The following is an 18,006-nucleotide window of genomic DNA, read 5'->3' on the forward strand; positions in this document are numbered from 1 at the left end:
AGTTAGAAGAAATTTCCCCTGCGTTGAAGTCTGTGGTTGGCTGAATAATGCCCCTCTTCCCCCAGATGTGTCTATGTCCTAATCCCCAAACTGGTGAATATATTCCATTATGTGGCAAAAGAGACATTGTAGATGTGATTAAATTAAATATTTGAGATGGGAAGAGTACACTGGATTATCTGTGGAGGCCCCATGAAGTCACAAGGGTGTAATAAAGGAAGGAGGGGAGCAGGAGAGTCAGAGTCAGGAAAGGCAATGTAATGATAGAAGGGGAGAGAGAGAGACGGAGGGAGGGATATTTGAAGATGCCACTCCACTGGCCGTGAAGAGAGTCAGGGGCCATGAACCAAGAAATACAGGAAGCCAGAAAAGGCAAGGAAATGAATTGTCCTCCAGAGCCTCCAGAAGCAATGCAGTCCTGCTGAACTTGTGATTTTTGGATATCTGACCTCCAGAACTGTAAGATAATAAATTTGTGTAGTGTTAAGCCACTAAGTTTGTGGTCATTTGTTATGGTATCAATAGGGAACTAATAAAAGTTTCCCAGAGAATATCAGAGTGATGCTAGGAGGTAGGGTGGTTTCAGGAAATTGGTGAATTTAAGAGCTTAGTGGCATATTCAAGGTCCTGAATTATATATATATATATACACGCACACGCACACGCACACGCACACACACACACGTGGCACCCTCAGTGTAGATTTTGCTTTTGTCTTCAGGCCAGTCTCCTCATGGTGACAAGATTGCTACTTTGGTTCCAAGCATTGCATCTCACACCTCACTGTTAAGTCAGGAAGGGAGAATGTTCTTGGTCTTTAGTTTTTAGACATAAAGGACACTTCCTATAACAGCAAAATACTTTTTCACCTGTATGTTCACTATTCTTGTATTGACTTTCAAGTCAGAATAGCTAAAGGAAACATTGCAAAGAATTGAGTGGTTATTGAGATATGTTGAGTAGGTAAGTGACATTTGATTCTCTGAATATTCTTGTCATGTTTGGTAAAGATGAGAGCTGGCATTCAGGGCAGCCTGCCCTAACTGGAGTATTTGTTGAGAAGATGTGCATTTACTGAATATTTGGAGACATAGCATCTTGCAGAGAGTGTCATAGGATTTCAACCAAAATTTAATTCAGTCCCAGTACTTATGAGTAGCTATGGAATTAGTCATTACTTGAAAGGCCTGTAGTCTTCTTTTGAAAGCTCTGAATGCAGACTTCCTTCTAAAAGGACAAAAATGTACTTATTTGCCTCTAACTAATCCTCTCTCAAAGGCATTTTTGCTCCCAAAATAGATTTCACTGACCAATTCCATTTATTAGCTTATTCAGTTAATTGCACCCATTTTGTTTGGAGGACCTGCTGAGAAGGAGAATGATGTCAGGGTTCACTGGTATAAGGTAGTCTGTGTAGAGATTGGGTTGGAAATCTTCCTAAGGGTGGGGTCTCCATCCTAGCTCAGCGGCTCTGTAATTGACAGTCCCTGTGGGGAGGAGGCCTTTGTGGTAGGGCTGCAGAGGATGGGAAATGGCTCAGAGTGAATTAAAACCTTCTGAAGTTGCTCCATCTTCAAACAAGAAATGAACTCTTTAAGGGTATATTCGAAAAGTAGATTTAAAACATAATATTTCTTATGGGAGAGAACTTTGGGGCTGTGTTCAGCCTTATTTACTGCATAAATCCTCTGCAGCCACCAAACTCAGTGACAGGACAGCTGATTTCATCAAGGGCAGACGTGTGATGCTGTGGAAAGGCTACTGGATCACGAATCAGGAGATGAAGTTTTGCAACGTGGCCTGCCACTAACTCCCTAGGCAGGGCTGGGGGTGGGAAATCCTCTTCTTAACTTTTCCTTGGAGGCAAAGACCATGCCTTGTACGTACCACTGCTACGGCTACCACTCATGCTGTGATTTCTTGAGTGCTTGCTGGGTGTTGGGTATTGTAGCAGATGCTTCAGGCAGTTTAGCTCATTAAATCTCCATCTGCCAGAAAATGTCAATATATCTCCATTTTACAGATATGGAAGCTGAGGCTTTAGGAAGCCCAGTTATGCTGCCTAAGGTCCTATGAGTATGTAAGAGGGAGAGCCCAGGGCTGTCTGATTTCAAGGTCTGTGCGTGTCCTCCTTCAAGATCTGTAACACGCGGGGCTGAACTTAGCCTTCACAACAGTGACTTTTAACCTTGCTTGTGCCCTGGAATCATGGGGGAGCTCTAAGGAATACTGATGCCAAAGTCCACCCCCAGGGATGCTGTCATAATTTGTCTAGCCTGGGAAGTGGGATTTTTAATGCTCTTCAGTTTATCTTCTAGCAGGAGCGAGAACCCCCGCTTTGCTTGGTTTCAGGAACTGGGGGGAGAAGGCTGCGAGGGCTGGGGCACTTTCTGATTTTGGAGCTCCAGTTTTCACAGAGCTGCCTTTTCTTGGAATGACCTCTTGAAAATATCCTTTAAATGCTAGATTCCTGGGGCTGTGCTGGAGCTTCCGTGCAGCTCTAAAACGTGAAGCACCTGAGGAGAAACAGAAGTAAGTATTTGAGAAGAACACCTGAATGAGTTGGTTTAGAACACATTCGATGCCAGAGGGAGTTTCTGTTTTAAGAGAGGAAGTGTCTGGGTCTGATGATGTCATAGCAGATTTCCACACAACTAGCCCAGACAGGACCAGAACCGGAGCCAATGGCAGGGATGCAAAAGGCCACATCTTTGCTGGGCACTATAAAATCAGCCACATAACAGACGAAATAATATAGTTAGAAAGGGAGTAACTGGCTCACTTCTTGGGTACCCATTTAACTTACATGTGACCATGTGCTATTTAACAAATTACTTTGTCTAGTGCACAAAGTGGTCTAGCAACTGAGCCAAAGTGCCATTTGCTTCTGAGCTACCCATTCACTTACCTTCTCTCCAATATTGAAAGCTATTTTTGTATTAAATAAGGAGGTGTGTTGGACAAAATGTTATTCCAAAAATCAAGAGTCTTCTGGGTGTTTCAGAGAGAGAATTTTTTTCCTCCTTAGGAAGTCCAGCTTGCTCCCCTGGTCTTTCCATCAGAAGTGAGTTCCTGGTCTGAAGTAACTATGTGAATTAAAAATCCTCAAAGCTAAGGAGGAAAGAAAGGAGAAGGGGTGTGGGCGTGGGCATTAATGGATGGAATTAGGGACAATTTTCACGAATGAGTAAAATTAAGACTGATAAGTGCGTTCCCTAAAGAACATATGAAGAATCACTATTGGTCTTCATAAAATGGTATCGAGAGGATGACAGAATGAATTATCATTATTAAGAACAGACTTTTCACTGGTCCTCAAACTCAGACAATTTTGAATTTTGTGGTGGCAGCAGGAGGAGAAATTCTAGTTAAAAGAAAAGGAAAAATGAGGAGACATTTTCTGAATCTAAACCTGAGTGCCACAGAAGATTAAAACCTGGACAAGAACAAGTTGACTCTCTCTCTCCGAGTTCAGGGTAAATTGTGTTTCAAGATCAACTTTCAAAGTAGTTCTAGTAATGTCAAGTATTCAGTATGTATGAGATTGGATAAACTGTCTTTCCTTCTCACCTTTTAGAAAAGTCATTGCAGGCAGATTATCATATCACAAAGTACTTTGCTGGTCTTATGGCACTAATGATAAAAGCAGAAATCAAAGACAAATTAAAGCCACAACAGGTCTTTTATTCGTTCCCTTATAAGAAAGAGCATTCTCCAACTACTGGCTTTTTCAAACACAGCTTGAATGAACGAACATTTCCCTGCATTGATGTTTAAAAATGAAGTATTGCTGTGGGCAGAAGAACTCAGTCTCTTAAAAAAGAACTACAACTGATATCCGTGGAGTCATCTCTCAGACTGTCTTATTGTATCTTTTAAGTTCTATGGATGGTGATTTCCATACTCAGCAGGTGCTACTGTATTTTGCTTTTTATTTTGGTGGCAAAGACATCCGGCTCAATGATTGTGCCTGCCAGGATTCTTAGGTTCCTAAGATCTGTTTTTTAGAGGATAAACTACAATTTGGACTAAGGAATAAACAAATATTCTATGATGCTCCATAATGTTTCACATTACTCCTGTATGCAGCTATCTTTCTGGTTAAGTTTAGTTTAGATTCACAGCTTAGAGACTAGAAGTAGCGTGGAGAAATGGGAACAGACAGAACTGGGGTCTGGAAAAGTTGCCAGGGCTTGCCGTTTGATTCTGAACACATTGTTTGCATTTTCCTTTGTTTCAATATGCTTACTTGTTAAAGGATATTTGCAGGAGACCAATTTATGAAAGCAAAAAGCTCTGGAAGACATTGGTGTTGTTTGATAGTAGACTGATGTATTTGTTAACTTCTGGCTTTCACCAGCCACAGAGTTATTAACTTGCACCGTCACAGCAGTGCTGGTGACCATTAAGAACTCATCATGGGGAAGTTTCCTCTTCTTTCTTCCTCTTTGCCTTTTCCCTCTTCTTTACAGGTAAAGTACGTGATTCTGGATGCTAGAGAGGTGTCTTGCTGTTCATCTTTTGGCTGATGATTCATCAACTTAACCAAGAGAAAATCAAAAACTAGAAAACACAAAAGCTAGAAATTTCATGCATTCATTTTTATTGATTTAACTTCTTGATTTAAAATTAGACACATGTTCAGAGTCTATGTGTTAAGTGGAACAAAGCAATAGTGTCTTGTATTTGTTTAGCGCTTTATGCAACATATCCATATAAGTGATCTCATCCAATCCTGAGATACCCTGGATGTGAGACCATTGAGATCACCCTCACATTTTGAGAAAGGCTCAGGTTACAAACGTTTTAAATTTAATGACTGGCTTAATGTAGCAAATTCAGGGGGCTCCAGAGAACTCTAACAGGAGGGGTCAGCAGGGGTCTGATTGTGCTATAAACTCTGTCACTTCAGACTAGTGGAGTAACTTCCCTGAGCTATGCTTACTCTTTGAAATTATGGCCTGAAACCAGATTTGTGCTAGAAAATTCTGTGATCCTCTAACTTCAGGATCTTCCTTGCTCACCAAAAGGAAGAGAAGTCATCTAGCTTGTTTGCCCAGAGCTCTATACAAGTGAAAAATGTAAAACACACAAAAGTATAGAATAAAAGTATTAAAACAAAACATTACTCAGGAAGGAATTTAATTTAAAAGCGCAAGATTTATACACTGAAAACTACAAAACATTTCTGAGACAAAGAAGTTACAAGTAAAAAGAAAAACATTTTATGTTTATAAACAGAAAGACTCGCTATCACTGAAATGTCAATTCTACCTCTAATTTATCAACAAATTCAATATCAATAAATTCAACAAAATGTCAACAGATTCAACAAAATATTTAAAAATTCAACAAAATTCAACAAAAATTCAACAAAATATCAACAAAATAAATATCAATAAATTCAACACAATTCCTATCAAAATTCCAGCAGTTTTTTTTTTGCAGAAATTATCATTAATCCTAAAATTCATATGAAATGCAGTGGAACCAGAAGAGCCAAAATGATTTTTTAAAACCAGATAAAATGACAAGACTTATACTTTCCAATTTCAGAACATACTACAAAGCTGGTGGATTGATATCAGTATTTTTCAGCACCTCTTTATGTGAAAAGACATTTTCCAAGAAGAAATATATGAAATCTCATTACTGATAACACAGATGAACATTTGAATACATTTGAAGATAGGAAACAATAATGTTGAACTTCAATTAAACAAATGTTATCCCCAACCCTGGGGGAAAAATAAATAAAATAAAATAAATTAGAATAAAACAAAATAGCTCATGGTTTCTCACATTGTTTTGGTTCTGTAAGCAAACATGTGTTGACTCTGGATTAAGTCACATTTTTGTGATGATATAAAACCCTCGCCTTTTAAATCTAAGTAGGCTCCACTTCCTGTACCATCTCATCCTCTTTTCCCAATCTCAAAATTCCTTCTTCCCTTTCCATTCTCCAGCTGTCACTTTCCAGATCAACTTTTTTGTTTGGGGTCTCTACAGTTAAAAAATTGAATGTAAGTCGGAGGTTGAAACCTGGTATCTTAAATCTGGTCCTTAGACATTTTATTTGGTTTTCACAATGTTTTAAAAATTGAACACAATGCCAGTATCTATAAATCAGGAGATTTTTTGCATAAACATCATGATTTTAACATCCCTTGAGTGATAAACCACGTAACAATAGAGTGTCTACTTCCCCACACAGCATCACAAGGGTGAGTAGCTGCCCCTCCCTTTAGCTGGGGTGCGCACACAGCTGTTCTTCAGAGCCCCCACTGGTTACCTAACTCAGGTTCAGCTGCTTTCAGCTCAAAAGCCAATATATGAGAGGCAAGTGTTGGTGGGAAAGGAAATGTTGCTTTATTCAGGAGGCCAGCAACCTGGGGAGAAGGTAGACTCATGTCCCAAAGCCAACTCCCCACTGCTGATCAAGGGGCAAGAGCTTTAATAAGGGGAATTTTAGAGATGTGTAGGCAGAGGGAGGGAGCTATATGCAGAACCGCATAGTCAGCTGTGATAATCATCTTGAAATTTGTCATGTGGTTGTCTGATCAGCATCAACTTGATTGTTTTAAATACAGTTAATCTTCAGTTCCAGGGTTGATTTGCTCCCATTTCCTTGAGGCCAGTTCTCAAGATTGTGCAAGGTGGAGCAGCTTATGTCATGACTACAGTCTAGACATCATGTGGGTAACTTCTTCCACATGGTTGAGGTTCCAGTATCCATAAAACAGCTCAAAGGGTACAGCTCAGCATATTATCTATAGTCTTTGAGGAGGAACTAAGGATCCTTGACTTTGTTTAATAACTAAACTATCCTTATTTGGTCTTTTTCCCACTGTTTTCCTTTGCTTCTGCATTTTCTTACTTCTCTGATTAAATTTCTTCTTTGGCTAAAGTTTATTTTTTACAGATAAGAGACAGGAGGAGGACTTGAGGAGTGGTCTGTCCTAGGACGGCCCCAGAGGGTCCTGCTTGGTTTTACACTCATTTCCGTTACTTGCCTGTCCCTGTGGACATTTGAGTTCCTAACTCACAGAAGTCTGGGCCACAGAAGAAGACAAATATAATCAGTTGAACAGAGCAGGACTGGGATATATTCTGTGTCCTTTGTAGCTCATTATATTTAAAAACATGCTCAGAGCGCTTACTATCAAACTCTACAGAGAGTCAGAGAACAGAAATGGGGCTTTGTTTCTTTAATCATAATATTAAATGATTTCATTTCAAAGTTTAAAATTTGATGGTGTGGTATATTTTCCACTGAGTAGTGCTAGACTTGTGTAACTTAATTCAGTTCAGTTCATGGAACGTGTATGAAATGCCAATCACATGATAGTCACTGAGCCTGGCACAGGGGTAATTCGTCATTATAACTTTGTCAGTTATGACATTGTAATTTGGGTGGCTGTCATTCATTGCTTTAAAAAAAAACCTGGGAAATGTTTCTTTTAACTGATGTTAACACAAAATTCTCCATTTTGTAAATATGCAGAGAATGGAATTATGCATGAACTAAAAATGCCAATAATCACATAGGTTAATTATCTACTTGGTGTGTGTCTTTATTGCTAGACACACGTTTTACATCTCATTTGTATCTTTTGCCTCTGGTTGTAACCTTGTCTTCTTGTACATCTGTTGAGAATATTGTTCATCTTAAATGAATATTATAAATAAAAGAAGCATTTGACCCATATGTGACTTTTACTTCAGGGTATTCGTTGATTCATCCGCCTCCTTTCTAGGAGTCTGTGATAATTAAAATCCTTTGTTAGAAATAGATTGGATTATTCCTACCCTTTCCTTGCTTTACTACTTCCCCTTCAACTTGGTATCAGGCCTGGGGGGCCCTATGTTTCTTAATATTTATGACAGTGGATCACAAACATAGCTGTTTAAGAAATCACCTAGGAAAGCTTGCTTAAAATCTGAATTTCTAGTCTTCTCTCTGCCTGGGCCCCCTAAATCTGCATTGTAACACTCTGGAGATTTTAATTAAGATATTTGTTTAAAAGGGGTATTGGTATTAGAACATGATTGCCACAAACCTGGAAGGGGTGATATTCTCTTGACTTGAAGTTCAGGAATTGAAGGTGTTCTGAGCTTTCCAACCCCTAAATAATGATCATTTGAAACTTTTCCTCTCTCCTTCCAACCAGGATTAGTGTCTTTGCCACTAGCCAGCCCACAGTTACTCTGAGCCCACAATGTACGCCATGGGAGTTTGCAGGGTTGATGTTCACATGCCAGTGACACAGGATATTAAAAGACCAAATGAGATTGTGCCAGTGAAATATCAAAACACAACTAACTACAAGGATAATCACTTGTTTCTACGTCATTAATCAATCAAAAATAGAACTTTTCTTTCCTAGATTTGTTACAGTTTCACCTGGAAAGTGACACATAATATGAACAGCAGCATTTCCTGATGGCCGAACACAGATATTGAACACTTAGCATGCAATTTAATTTAATTGCATTTAATTGCTCACATGCTGCTTAAAGAGACCACCATAGCCATTGTGCACACACACAGACACATCAACAGTAGCATTCAACAGCAAAGTAAAGTAATAGCTTGCACTTCTTGGCCAAGTCCATTGACAAGTCCATTGACCCAACGCTGAGTATTTTGTGTATCTTACTGAACATCTTGCCAGAGCTCTTTGCAGGGGAGGTCATTGACCCAGCCAGGCCTTGGTGTTCCCATATGTCAGGAATTAACTTTCTTAAATTTCACTACCTTACACATCCTATTCTGTAATGGTACTTAACTGGTTTGTGGTCTGATTTGGTGAGTTCTTCAAGGAACTTGAAGTTTTGGAATATGAAGACATGTTCGTGGGTAACAGGAAACTGACTGTTTTTATCTTGTCCCTGAAAAAGACAGAATAAGGGAGAGAGAAATAAGACATTTTAGTGAGCCTTTATGCAAAACATTTACTATTTTTCCAAGTCACCAAATATTGCCTTAAGTATTCAAAGTCCATCTTAAATATATCACAATTTTTTTGTTTGGATATTCAATAATAATGTCAGAAAATATATTGGAATTGGGCTTTTAATTAAACCCAATGAGTAGTGCTGATAAAACTAAAATGTAAAATTATTGAGGGAAGATCTGTACATCTGAGGATTATTGGCTTGATGTTTAAAGTTGAAGAGTGTCATGCTCTCTCAGGCAAAGGGCTCTTTATATCAAAGCTCTTCAGTTGAAATGAAGCAGAAATTTGGGGAGATTATTTTATAATCCCGAGCAATCTGCAGTTTGGATTTTGAATGAACTGAATACCCATCACACCTGAACAATATAGGGGAGTGAAGAGTGACTGCAATGACCCGCTGTTATCTGAAGGATTCAGTCCACTCATTTTGCCCACTTTTCCCTCTAACAGTGTTATATATAATTTTGACATTAACCAGGATAAACTGCTTCCAGGAATAAGTATAAAGGATAGTGTTTAAAATTATCACCTTTTCTCCAGTTTTGATCTCTCTTTAATTAGATAAGGCCGTAATTTCACTGAATGGCATATAGTGGCCTGCGTGCAGGGGAAGCCGTCTGCTCCCTCCTTCAGGAGGAAGGCCAGTGGTTCCATATGTTGGGATCAATAAATTAACAACTGCTCGGCCACTTAGTGACCATTCACTTGACTGTCTCCCTTGTTCTTCACAAAACCTGTGAGGTAACTGCTATTATGATTCTCTTTTTTAATGAAAGAATAAACTACGGCACAGGACAGACTAATAATTCTTCCGAGGCCATGCCATTTGTAACTGGTGTAGTTGGGATTTTAGCCATTTGATGCCAGAGGCTACAGGAAGAGAAGACAATGTATTTATTTTAATGCGTCTGCTTTCTCTTATCAGTAAAATAGCATTCTAATTTTAGTCGTCTAAATGGTCCCTTTTCCCTAATCTTTTCAACAGCCTGAGATTATTTATTTTTTCTTAAATGCAGGAGGAAAAGATTGGGTTTCTATGTCAAAATTAAGGAAAAATTAAAATTCAGTCTCTAGTTTCTGGAAAGCATTGGTTCTTAGAGATATTGACATTGGCATTATTCTGTGAAATAGTTTCTTGGTATAATAATGAAAAAGTTCACAAGCAAACGAGGTATGATGTCTGATTGATTTGAAAGCTGGCTGAAACAAATTAGTCCTTGATAAATCTTTGTAAGATTCTTTGAAAAGTATTAGAAAGTAAATGAATTTACCAAAAAAAAAAAATCAGAGGAATAATGTAATGACGTGTTACTTTACCTGTTAATCCTTGAGAAAGTAAAAGACAAAATAAAAAAAGGCTACCCAAAAAAATGCCTAATTTCTACTCAACGGTTCTCTGTATCTACTGGATTTTATGCCAACCCAGCTGTTGATTTTAAGCCATTACTGGCTTTTTTCGCTTTAACACACTTCTACAATTGGCTCAATTTTTCATATTAAAGTAGATTCCAAATTCAAAATGAATTGTGTTTTAGTAGTTTATTCGCTGGCAGCTTGGAAGCTGGAAAACATTTTGCTTCAGAAAACTAATACGTTATAAACATTGGCAAGGTTCCTAAACTATCACAGAAAATAATATAAATTGAAGTGGGAAAATTAATACTCCTGTATTTCTCAGTTGGCACTGTAGGTCTGTGAGCTGACAATGGCTTAAGTGTAAAAACCAAAGCATTGTACAAGCACTGTACGATTACACACCACTGGGGTCACAAGCCTGCAAAGGTATCCATTAAAATCTCAATGGTGGAAAAAAAAAAAAAATCTCAATGGTGGTTGTTCAGGTCATGGGATTAGGGAAGACTTTCCTTTTAATATTTTTACTTTGTACATTGCATTTATATTTTGTGATTTGCAATGTTTAAAATATGCTTTTATATAACTATATATATATATATGTAATTTTATTTAGGCAAAGGGCACATGTCTGCCTTTCTTCCCTCTTCTGTCTTAGAAAACATATGGCCATTGGGTGTACATGTCTTGTTTCTATACCCACATCTGCTCTGTTAACAAATCTTGTTGGCTCCACCTTCAAAACGTGTTTACAGACCACATCTACTCTTACTGTCTTTGGCCGAGAAGTAATCATTTCCTGCCTAAATTATTTTTTTAGCCTTACACCTGGTCCCCCTGTTTTCTATATTGTTTTTGTTTGGTCTTCAAAATGGAGCTCCCAACCATTATTTTATTTTATTTTATTTTTGATGAAAAGTGTATGTTATGTGGCCCAATTCATTTGGAATCAGTCCAGAATCATTGGAAGGGAGTGGAAGGCCACACTTGGTGCTCTGCCTTCATTTTTCTCTGTCTCCCTCACTCACTCTGCTGCAGTCAACACCAGTCATGGGTCCACCCAAGTCTCTCACATTTGCTGTTCTCAATGCCTGGAGGTTCCTCTGGCTGCTCTCCCCTGCCCAGGACCCATTTTCTCTCTTCTTTATTCAAATAGTGAGGTGTTTCCTGGCCACTATATAGAAAGATTCCATAAAGTTAGCTCCTCACCCCCTTCAATTTCCTTTGATTGGTATACTTTTCTTATTGTCTAGCACCATATACGATTATTGAATATCATATTACAAAGGGAAAAGCTTCACATGGACAGGGACTTTTGACAATTTTGTTTCTTGCTGTACCCTCAGGGCTTAGAATCCTGTTCAGGACACCATTCACCCTTAAGATGCATTTGTTGGATGAATGAATGTGTGTAAAAAACAGACTGAAAGGACAGAAACAAAACTTAAGAGAGCACTTGCCCCTCAGGAGGACGGGGGAGAGATATATAGGACCTCTCTCTTTATCAGTAACATTATTTTTTCTTTTATATATAAAACATGACAGAACTTTTGCAGATGAATACGTTGGTATTGGTATTATTAGTGTCTGAATATCTGTGAACTTTGAAAATTTTTATAAAGATCTTTTTACTAGCTTTCCAATAAGTACTGGATAAAGCACCTACTCCTAGCATTCCGTGGAAGGCCTTTTATGATGCATCCTGCTAACTCTTCCACCCTCATTCACTTCCCTGCTTTCAGTTTTCTCCAGAGTCATGATTTCGCCTATATTCTTGTCTTTTTTGCTTTCCTGGGATGACCCTTCCATTTGTCTTTGCCTGTGCATCCTGACCCAGGCAGTTTCCTCTCTCTGCTTTTATAATAAAACTCTCTACAAATGAAATACAATATTCATCCTGTCTTATAAAATTCAAATAAAACTGGCTCAGCCCTTGAATCCCACACCTTGGGGGAAGTCCAGTGCTCTTTCCAATAATTATGAGAATTTCTGCAGGCCTATTACTGATGGTTATCCCTTGATTTGATTTCCTACCACTGCTGAATTAGATGACTCACTTATTCTCTCAACACAACCATATTTGTTCCATTTTCTCTTCTCCGTGATAAGCTAATCATGAAACCAGGTCCCCCTTTTCTTAATTTTCCTCCTTCTACTCAAAGGAAATGAACGTGTAGAGACTCTTGCAAGAGAGTCAGGGTCTAACTGGAATTGGCACGTAGGAATGCAGAGTGTGGGCAAGCAGGGGTCACGCTCTAGGAGAGCAGCGCAGATCAGTTACATTCACAGTGACAATCCTGTTCCAGAAGAGCCCCCTGCTACAGGGGCCACCAGCCAACTTTCCTCTTAAAGATTCCCAGCCAACCCCTCAAATATTTTCTCGGTCCTCCCATTCTCAGGCTACTCCTAACTCTCTAAATTCCAATTCATGTATTTTGAAGGTCAGTTTTCTCTGTCTCTTGACTCGTTTGACTTATACCTAAAAAGCCCTGTTTATACAACCCCCCTCCATGCCCATGAAGACACCTTCCTCCACAAGAACAGTCCTCTCTCAGAGAGGAACTCTGCACTCAGCCTCTAAAGTAACTCTGTCTTCTCCTTGAGACACTCTTTACTGTAGTGGTCAGTTTACTTGTGTGTTTTTTTGTTCCTGCATAAAAGTTTTGAACATAATGCTTTGCTTTTGCAGAATCTTGTATCACTGGCGCCTAGCTCAGACTATGATCATTAATGCTTGATGAGCAACTGAAGACAGACCATTTTCCACTTATTAGAGGCATCTCTTAGAGAGTACCATATGACCTCAAATAACTTTGTTTCTTTTGGTTCCCGAAACAGACATAAGTACATTGGAAATGACTTTGGCCTAATTGCCTATTTGGTTTTATTCCTTCCACTAGATAAGACCTTGCTTCTCCAGGAGAACCTCTCGCAGCCAGTCATAGCACGCAACGATCAACTATCTTGAGGCAGATTGTACATCACCTGAAACCAAAGACATGCTCGGGAAAGGCTCTTTGGCTGGAACTACTGCTGGTAAAAGAATCTGGGGCAAACATTTTTTCTTCATTGTCTTGCTTCTTAATTGAAGAACATGCTGATGATTCCACTATTCCTTGTGCTTCTACAGTTTCACAATTTGGAAGTTTCTTCCCAGCTTTCCACGGATCATTTGCAGCTAATGAATGACTTAGTGAGGAAATGGAATAACGTCTCACAATCATGACATTACCTGTGCAGGAGACACAAAATTCAAGTTTAAAAATTCTACCCTTAAGGACACCCACACATGGGAATTGTGTTGATAATACTCTATTGAAACTAATTAAACTATTGGTTTTGATGACATTTTATTTGCATAAAAGACACTCATTCACTGATTTATTTTGCAAATAATTGAGTGCCAGCTATGAACCAGGCACCTTTTTTAAGAGATGAGGGTGTGGGAGTGAATGACACAAAACTCTTACCTGCATAGAGCTTATCTTCCTGTGTGGCTGAAAGATGATAAACAAACAATATATAATAAAATTCAGATAGTGATAGATTCTAGGAAGACAAATGAGACTGATGAGGGGAAAGATATAGAAGCAGATGAAGGAGGGGATCTGGAGGTGATTTAAATAGTGTGATCAGGGGAGATCTTTCTGAGAACACGGAATATGAAAAGAGACCTGAATATATAGAGATAATAAAACATGATTTTAAAATGGGAAGGACATGAATCTTCTAGAGATGCCAGCTCTGGGCTGCTTCCTCACTGCTCAGTCTAGAAGAATGTGCTTATCCACAGTTCCTCATGAACTGCATGACCACAAATAATTGAACTGGCTGCTACCAACCAGCCTAAACTGTGTGCGTTGGCTTAAGCTGGGACAGTCAATATGAGGAAGCCTGTTGAATGAGGGATGAAAGCCAGGCAGACACATGGAAAGAAGTAAAGATGCCTTGTGTAGGAGACAGGTGTTCTCCTGGGAGAGACGGAGAGGTGTATGGCTTTAGCTTCTGAGGGCTTCCAATTCAATTTCCGTCCATAAGTGTCTTCTAATAAACTCTTTTCTCAAGGTAAATCAAATCACTGTTCCTTGCTGTGAAAGCACTTGGATTAAAAGAGCTTTCTTTTAGGGAGTCTTGGCTTGTCTGGATCTCACTTCTAACTCTGCGCTAGCTGACCTGGGGCCTGTTCTTCAACCTCCACTTAGACGTCTAGCTATTACCCCGGGGGTGATGACGCTGACCTCGTGGGCTGATTTCCGTTTTCTGGGGCACTTCATGAACGTCTGTTGAATCTTTATTCTATCTCATCACAGCTTTGCCATTAACTAGCATGAAAGTATAAGAAAGCCTTGTGTTTAGGTTCTGAGAGTGCTAGATGCACAATTTTCTCTTATTTAACTTTGCCACCCATGTTTGCAGAACACAGCCAATCATATGGCCATTACAGAATGTGGAGGCTGCCCTGGCTTTTTATAGTTTGGAAGAGCAGAAGGTCACATTTTAGGCAAGAGTTTGTGGGCAGTTTAAGTGCAAATCTATCTGAAGTAATTAACTGCAAATACTATTCATAAATTATCTTTAAACACTTCCTTTGGCCATAATCTATTACTCTTTTTAAAAAAAATTTATTTATTATTTTTTACTTATTTGTTTATTTTTTGAACAGAGGTACTGGGGATTGAACCCAGGACCTTGTGTATGCTAAGCATGTGCTCTACCACTTAACTATTTCCCTTCCCCCATCACTCTTATAATTATCTAAAAACAGGGGTATGACGATTGTTCACAAACATAGAAGTTTCAGTTTAAAAGGATTATAAAGCAATCTCTTTATACTGAATTGTAGGAAAAGCAACAGTGGCAATTATACTGATGACAGCAAAGTTAAGTTAATTCTGATTTTGGACCTACACTCCAGTTTGACTGATCAGCAAATAGGCTCTTTGTTTAGGTCCCTGGGTCACAAGTAGCCTGTATCCTTTAGTTTCTTGTCAATCAAAAGGAAAGAATATGTAACATAACAACACGGGTTCGTTAGCCCAATTTCAGAGATCCCCGTCAAATGCTGTTTATTTGCCAGCAAAGGATATGAGCAGATTGAAGAGAATCCAGCGATGCCGGAGCTTCCCTGGAAAGAGTTGTTTCTTGCCTTTTCTTTGTAGCAAATGACCGCTTCCCTCATAGTCCCAAGATAAGATTGCCAAGGGCAGGCGCCGTGAGGGCAACATCCTCAAAATGGAGAGACTGGATTTCATAATCTGTCAAATGTTTGCACACTGTTATAGGCGCTTCCATGAAGATTTAGTTCCAAGTGATTTGCTTCCATGTCCTCTTTAATGTTCCTTTTCTTAATGTGAGACACATTTCTGATTTCACATTGTTCCTTCTCAGAGAATAGGTTTATATTATTTTGTTTTCTTTTTTCTTAATTGAAAAAATTTTTTTTTGTGGGGGGAGGTAATTAGGTTTACTTATATATCTTTTAGAGGAGACACTGGGGATTGAACCCAGGACCTCTTGCATGCTAAGCATGCGCTCTAGCATTCAAACTATACCCTCCTCCTTGTTTTCAGGAAAGGATCGGACCAGTCAGTTTATCTTGTCTTACATCCTCAATGGTAAAATAAGGGGAGGATCTCCAGAGCTTCTCTCCAGCAGCACATTTCTACAATTCAGTTGCAAGGATGAATTTTCATTGATATTGGCAGTATCTTACTAAAACTGCTAATAAAATACTTAATATTTAAGTCAAAGAATATTTTTCTGACATAGCCAATGAAAGTAAGACAACTACTAAGTAACTCATGTTGAGCCTTACTTGTGATATCTCATTTAATCTTTTCAACCGGCCTATGACACAGATTCTGTCAATATCTCCATTTTACAGATGAGGAGAGTGATTGTAAAAGCACGGTACATTCACAGAATCACAGTTGAAATAGGACTTGGAAGACGCTTAACCCAGTCCATTTAGTTTTGTGTGAGAACGCTAAGATCAGGAATTTTACGTGACCTACCCAGCTTTGACCAACTGTTAGAAAACTGGGGCTGCAGCCCAGGTGTCTTCATGCTCAGGCCAATGTTTCTTCTACTTACATCACTTACTTTCATAATAAAACATCACTCATAAGACACACATAAATATCACTTGCAGTGATTCAACTGAGCTTCCAAGCACAAATGTGAATCACATTTCTTTCTGTGTTTTATTGGTGCAACTGGCAAGAGTTCCCAAAATTTCACCAACTGTTTTTCACTAGTCCTTTCCAAACTTAATTCTTAAATTCTTATTGGCGGTCACTCTATTCATATACTGAACAAGTATGATATCAATTGTGCGTTTAGCCCTTAATAATATTCTAACCACCTCTAAGGGTGCAGGCTTCAGACCCTGAGAGTTTACAGGGTAATTCTCTTTGTACTTCGAACAGTGTAATGTTTGTTCTGGAATAGCACAAGATATACTACGACCCAACTTACTTTCCCACTGAGATAAGCATCATGGAAAATAGATTTGAAGAAGTGTTGTCTACCTTTGGAGTAAGACAGTGGTTTTCAATGAGAAAAAATTTTGCCCTCCAGGTGACTTCTGGAATGCCTGAAGACATTTTTGATGGTCATGACCAGAGGGAGAGGGGATAGGTACCGTGACACTTCCAAATGAAGAAAATGTGGGTTAAACATTTCTCACAACTAGCTCGAAGTCAAGTGGCTAGTGGGTGTCAAATCTTTGGCAACCATATTGACCTGACTCCGATAATCATACACTTAATTACCTTGTTCTAGCATAATAAGTGGGCATGCCATTTGACACATACCCATTCAATGTTCTATTATGTAGCATTTAAATGCTTGAAGTCAAGAAAGAAAAAAAAACCCATTTTAAAAATATGCCCAATTTACACAAATCTCTCATTATTTTAAAAATTTTTTTGTAGGGGAAAATAATTAGGTTTGTTTGTTTATGTTATTTATTAACAAAGGTACTGGGAATTGAACCCAGGACCTTATGCATGCTAAGAGTGCACTCTACCATTGAGCTATATCCACCCCGACTCCTGACTACAAATCTCTCATTCTTATCTTTCCAAGAATATCTGGATATATATTTTTAATGTTGCTAAAATATGTTGCTTGAGGATGCTAATGAAATTTTTGCCTGGGGAGTCAAAACTAATCTAGCAGGAGAGAACGGTCGAACTCACCACTGTTAATACCAAATTAGGCAGTTATGTGAAAGGCACAATAAACGTAGTATTTAGGAGAAACTTGCAAAGGTGAAAGAGCCATGGACGTTCAGTACCTGGGTGTTCCCTCACAGCTGGGGCCGAATCAGTGGAAACACCACCATGATGGGCTGCTGGAGGTTGTCCAGGCGCTTTTCCAGGGTTACCAAGGTCTGTGACTTCCTCTTCCTTTTCATCTCCGGATTCTTCCCCTGAGCCTGGGGTTCTCTGACCACTTGAAGTCAGCCTCCTCCGGAGGGCTTGATTCTCCTTCTCCAGCTCGTGGATCTCCGCCCGCATTTCCTGGATGACTCTCATGAGCTGGGTATTCGCTTCCATTGCCTCTTTTCAAGTTGCTCTGGTTTGCTTCTTTGGGGAGACAGGCCAATGTTTGCTCATGAACCAAATGTGCACTCTGCTCAGTGGGACAGGTTGATCCCTCCCATAAATTGTCCTGAACAATAGATATC

At 39.1% G+C, this 18,006-nt stretch overlaps 1 protein-coding gene and 1 long non-coding RNA gene across 3 annotated transcripts in view; one reads left to right on the top strand and one right to left on the bottom strand.

The window, feature by feature from the left end:
• The first annotated feature begins 298 nt into the window (after window positions 1–298).
• The window catches only part of LOC140696677 (uncharacterized), a 34,450-nt gene continuing 16,742 nt past the window's right edge, over window positions 299–18,006 (top strand). The window contains exons 1-4 of one of the 2 annotated variants that reach the window (XR_012073191.1): window positions 299–459; window positions 2,467–2,532; window positions 13,214–13,349; window positions 13,444–13,506. This is a non-coding gene — a long non-coding RNA (uncharacterized lncRNA). The remainder of the gene's footprint in view (window positions 460–2,466; window positions 2,533–13,213; window positions 13,350–13,443; window positions 13,507–18,006) is intronic. The other variant, XR_012073192.1, reaches the window with a different exon arrangement.
• On the bottom strand, window positions 8,769–17,875 carry CCDC195 (coiled-coil domain containing 195). Its single transcript, XM_072962124.1, has 3 exons — window positions 17,614–17,875; window positions 13,299–13,545; window positions 8,769–8,892 (listed from the first exon to the last, which is right to left on the bottom strand). The coding sequence occupies exons 1-3, from the start codon at window positions 17,873–17,875 to the stop codon at window positions 8,769–8,771; spliced, it is 633 nt and encodes a 210-aa protein (XP_072818225.1).

This window comes from Vicugna pacos, chromosome 5 (assembly GCF_048564905.1).
Source record: "Vicugna pacos chromosome 5, VicPac4, whole genome shotgun sequence".
Lineage (NCBI taxonomy): Eukaryota > Metazoa > Chordata > Mammalia > Artiodactyla > Camelidae > Vicugna > Vicugna pacos.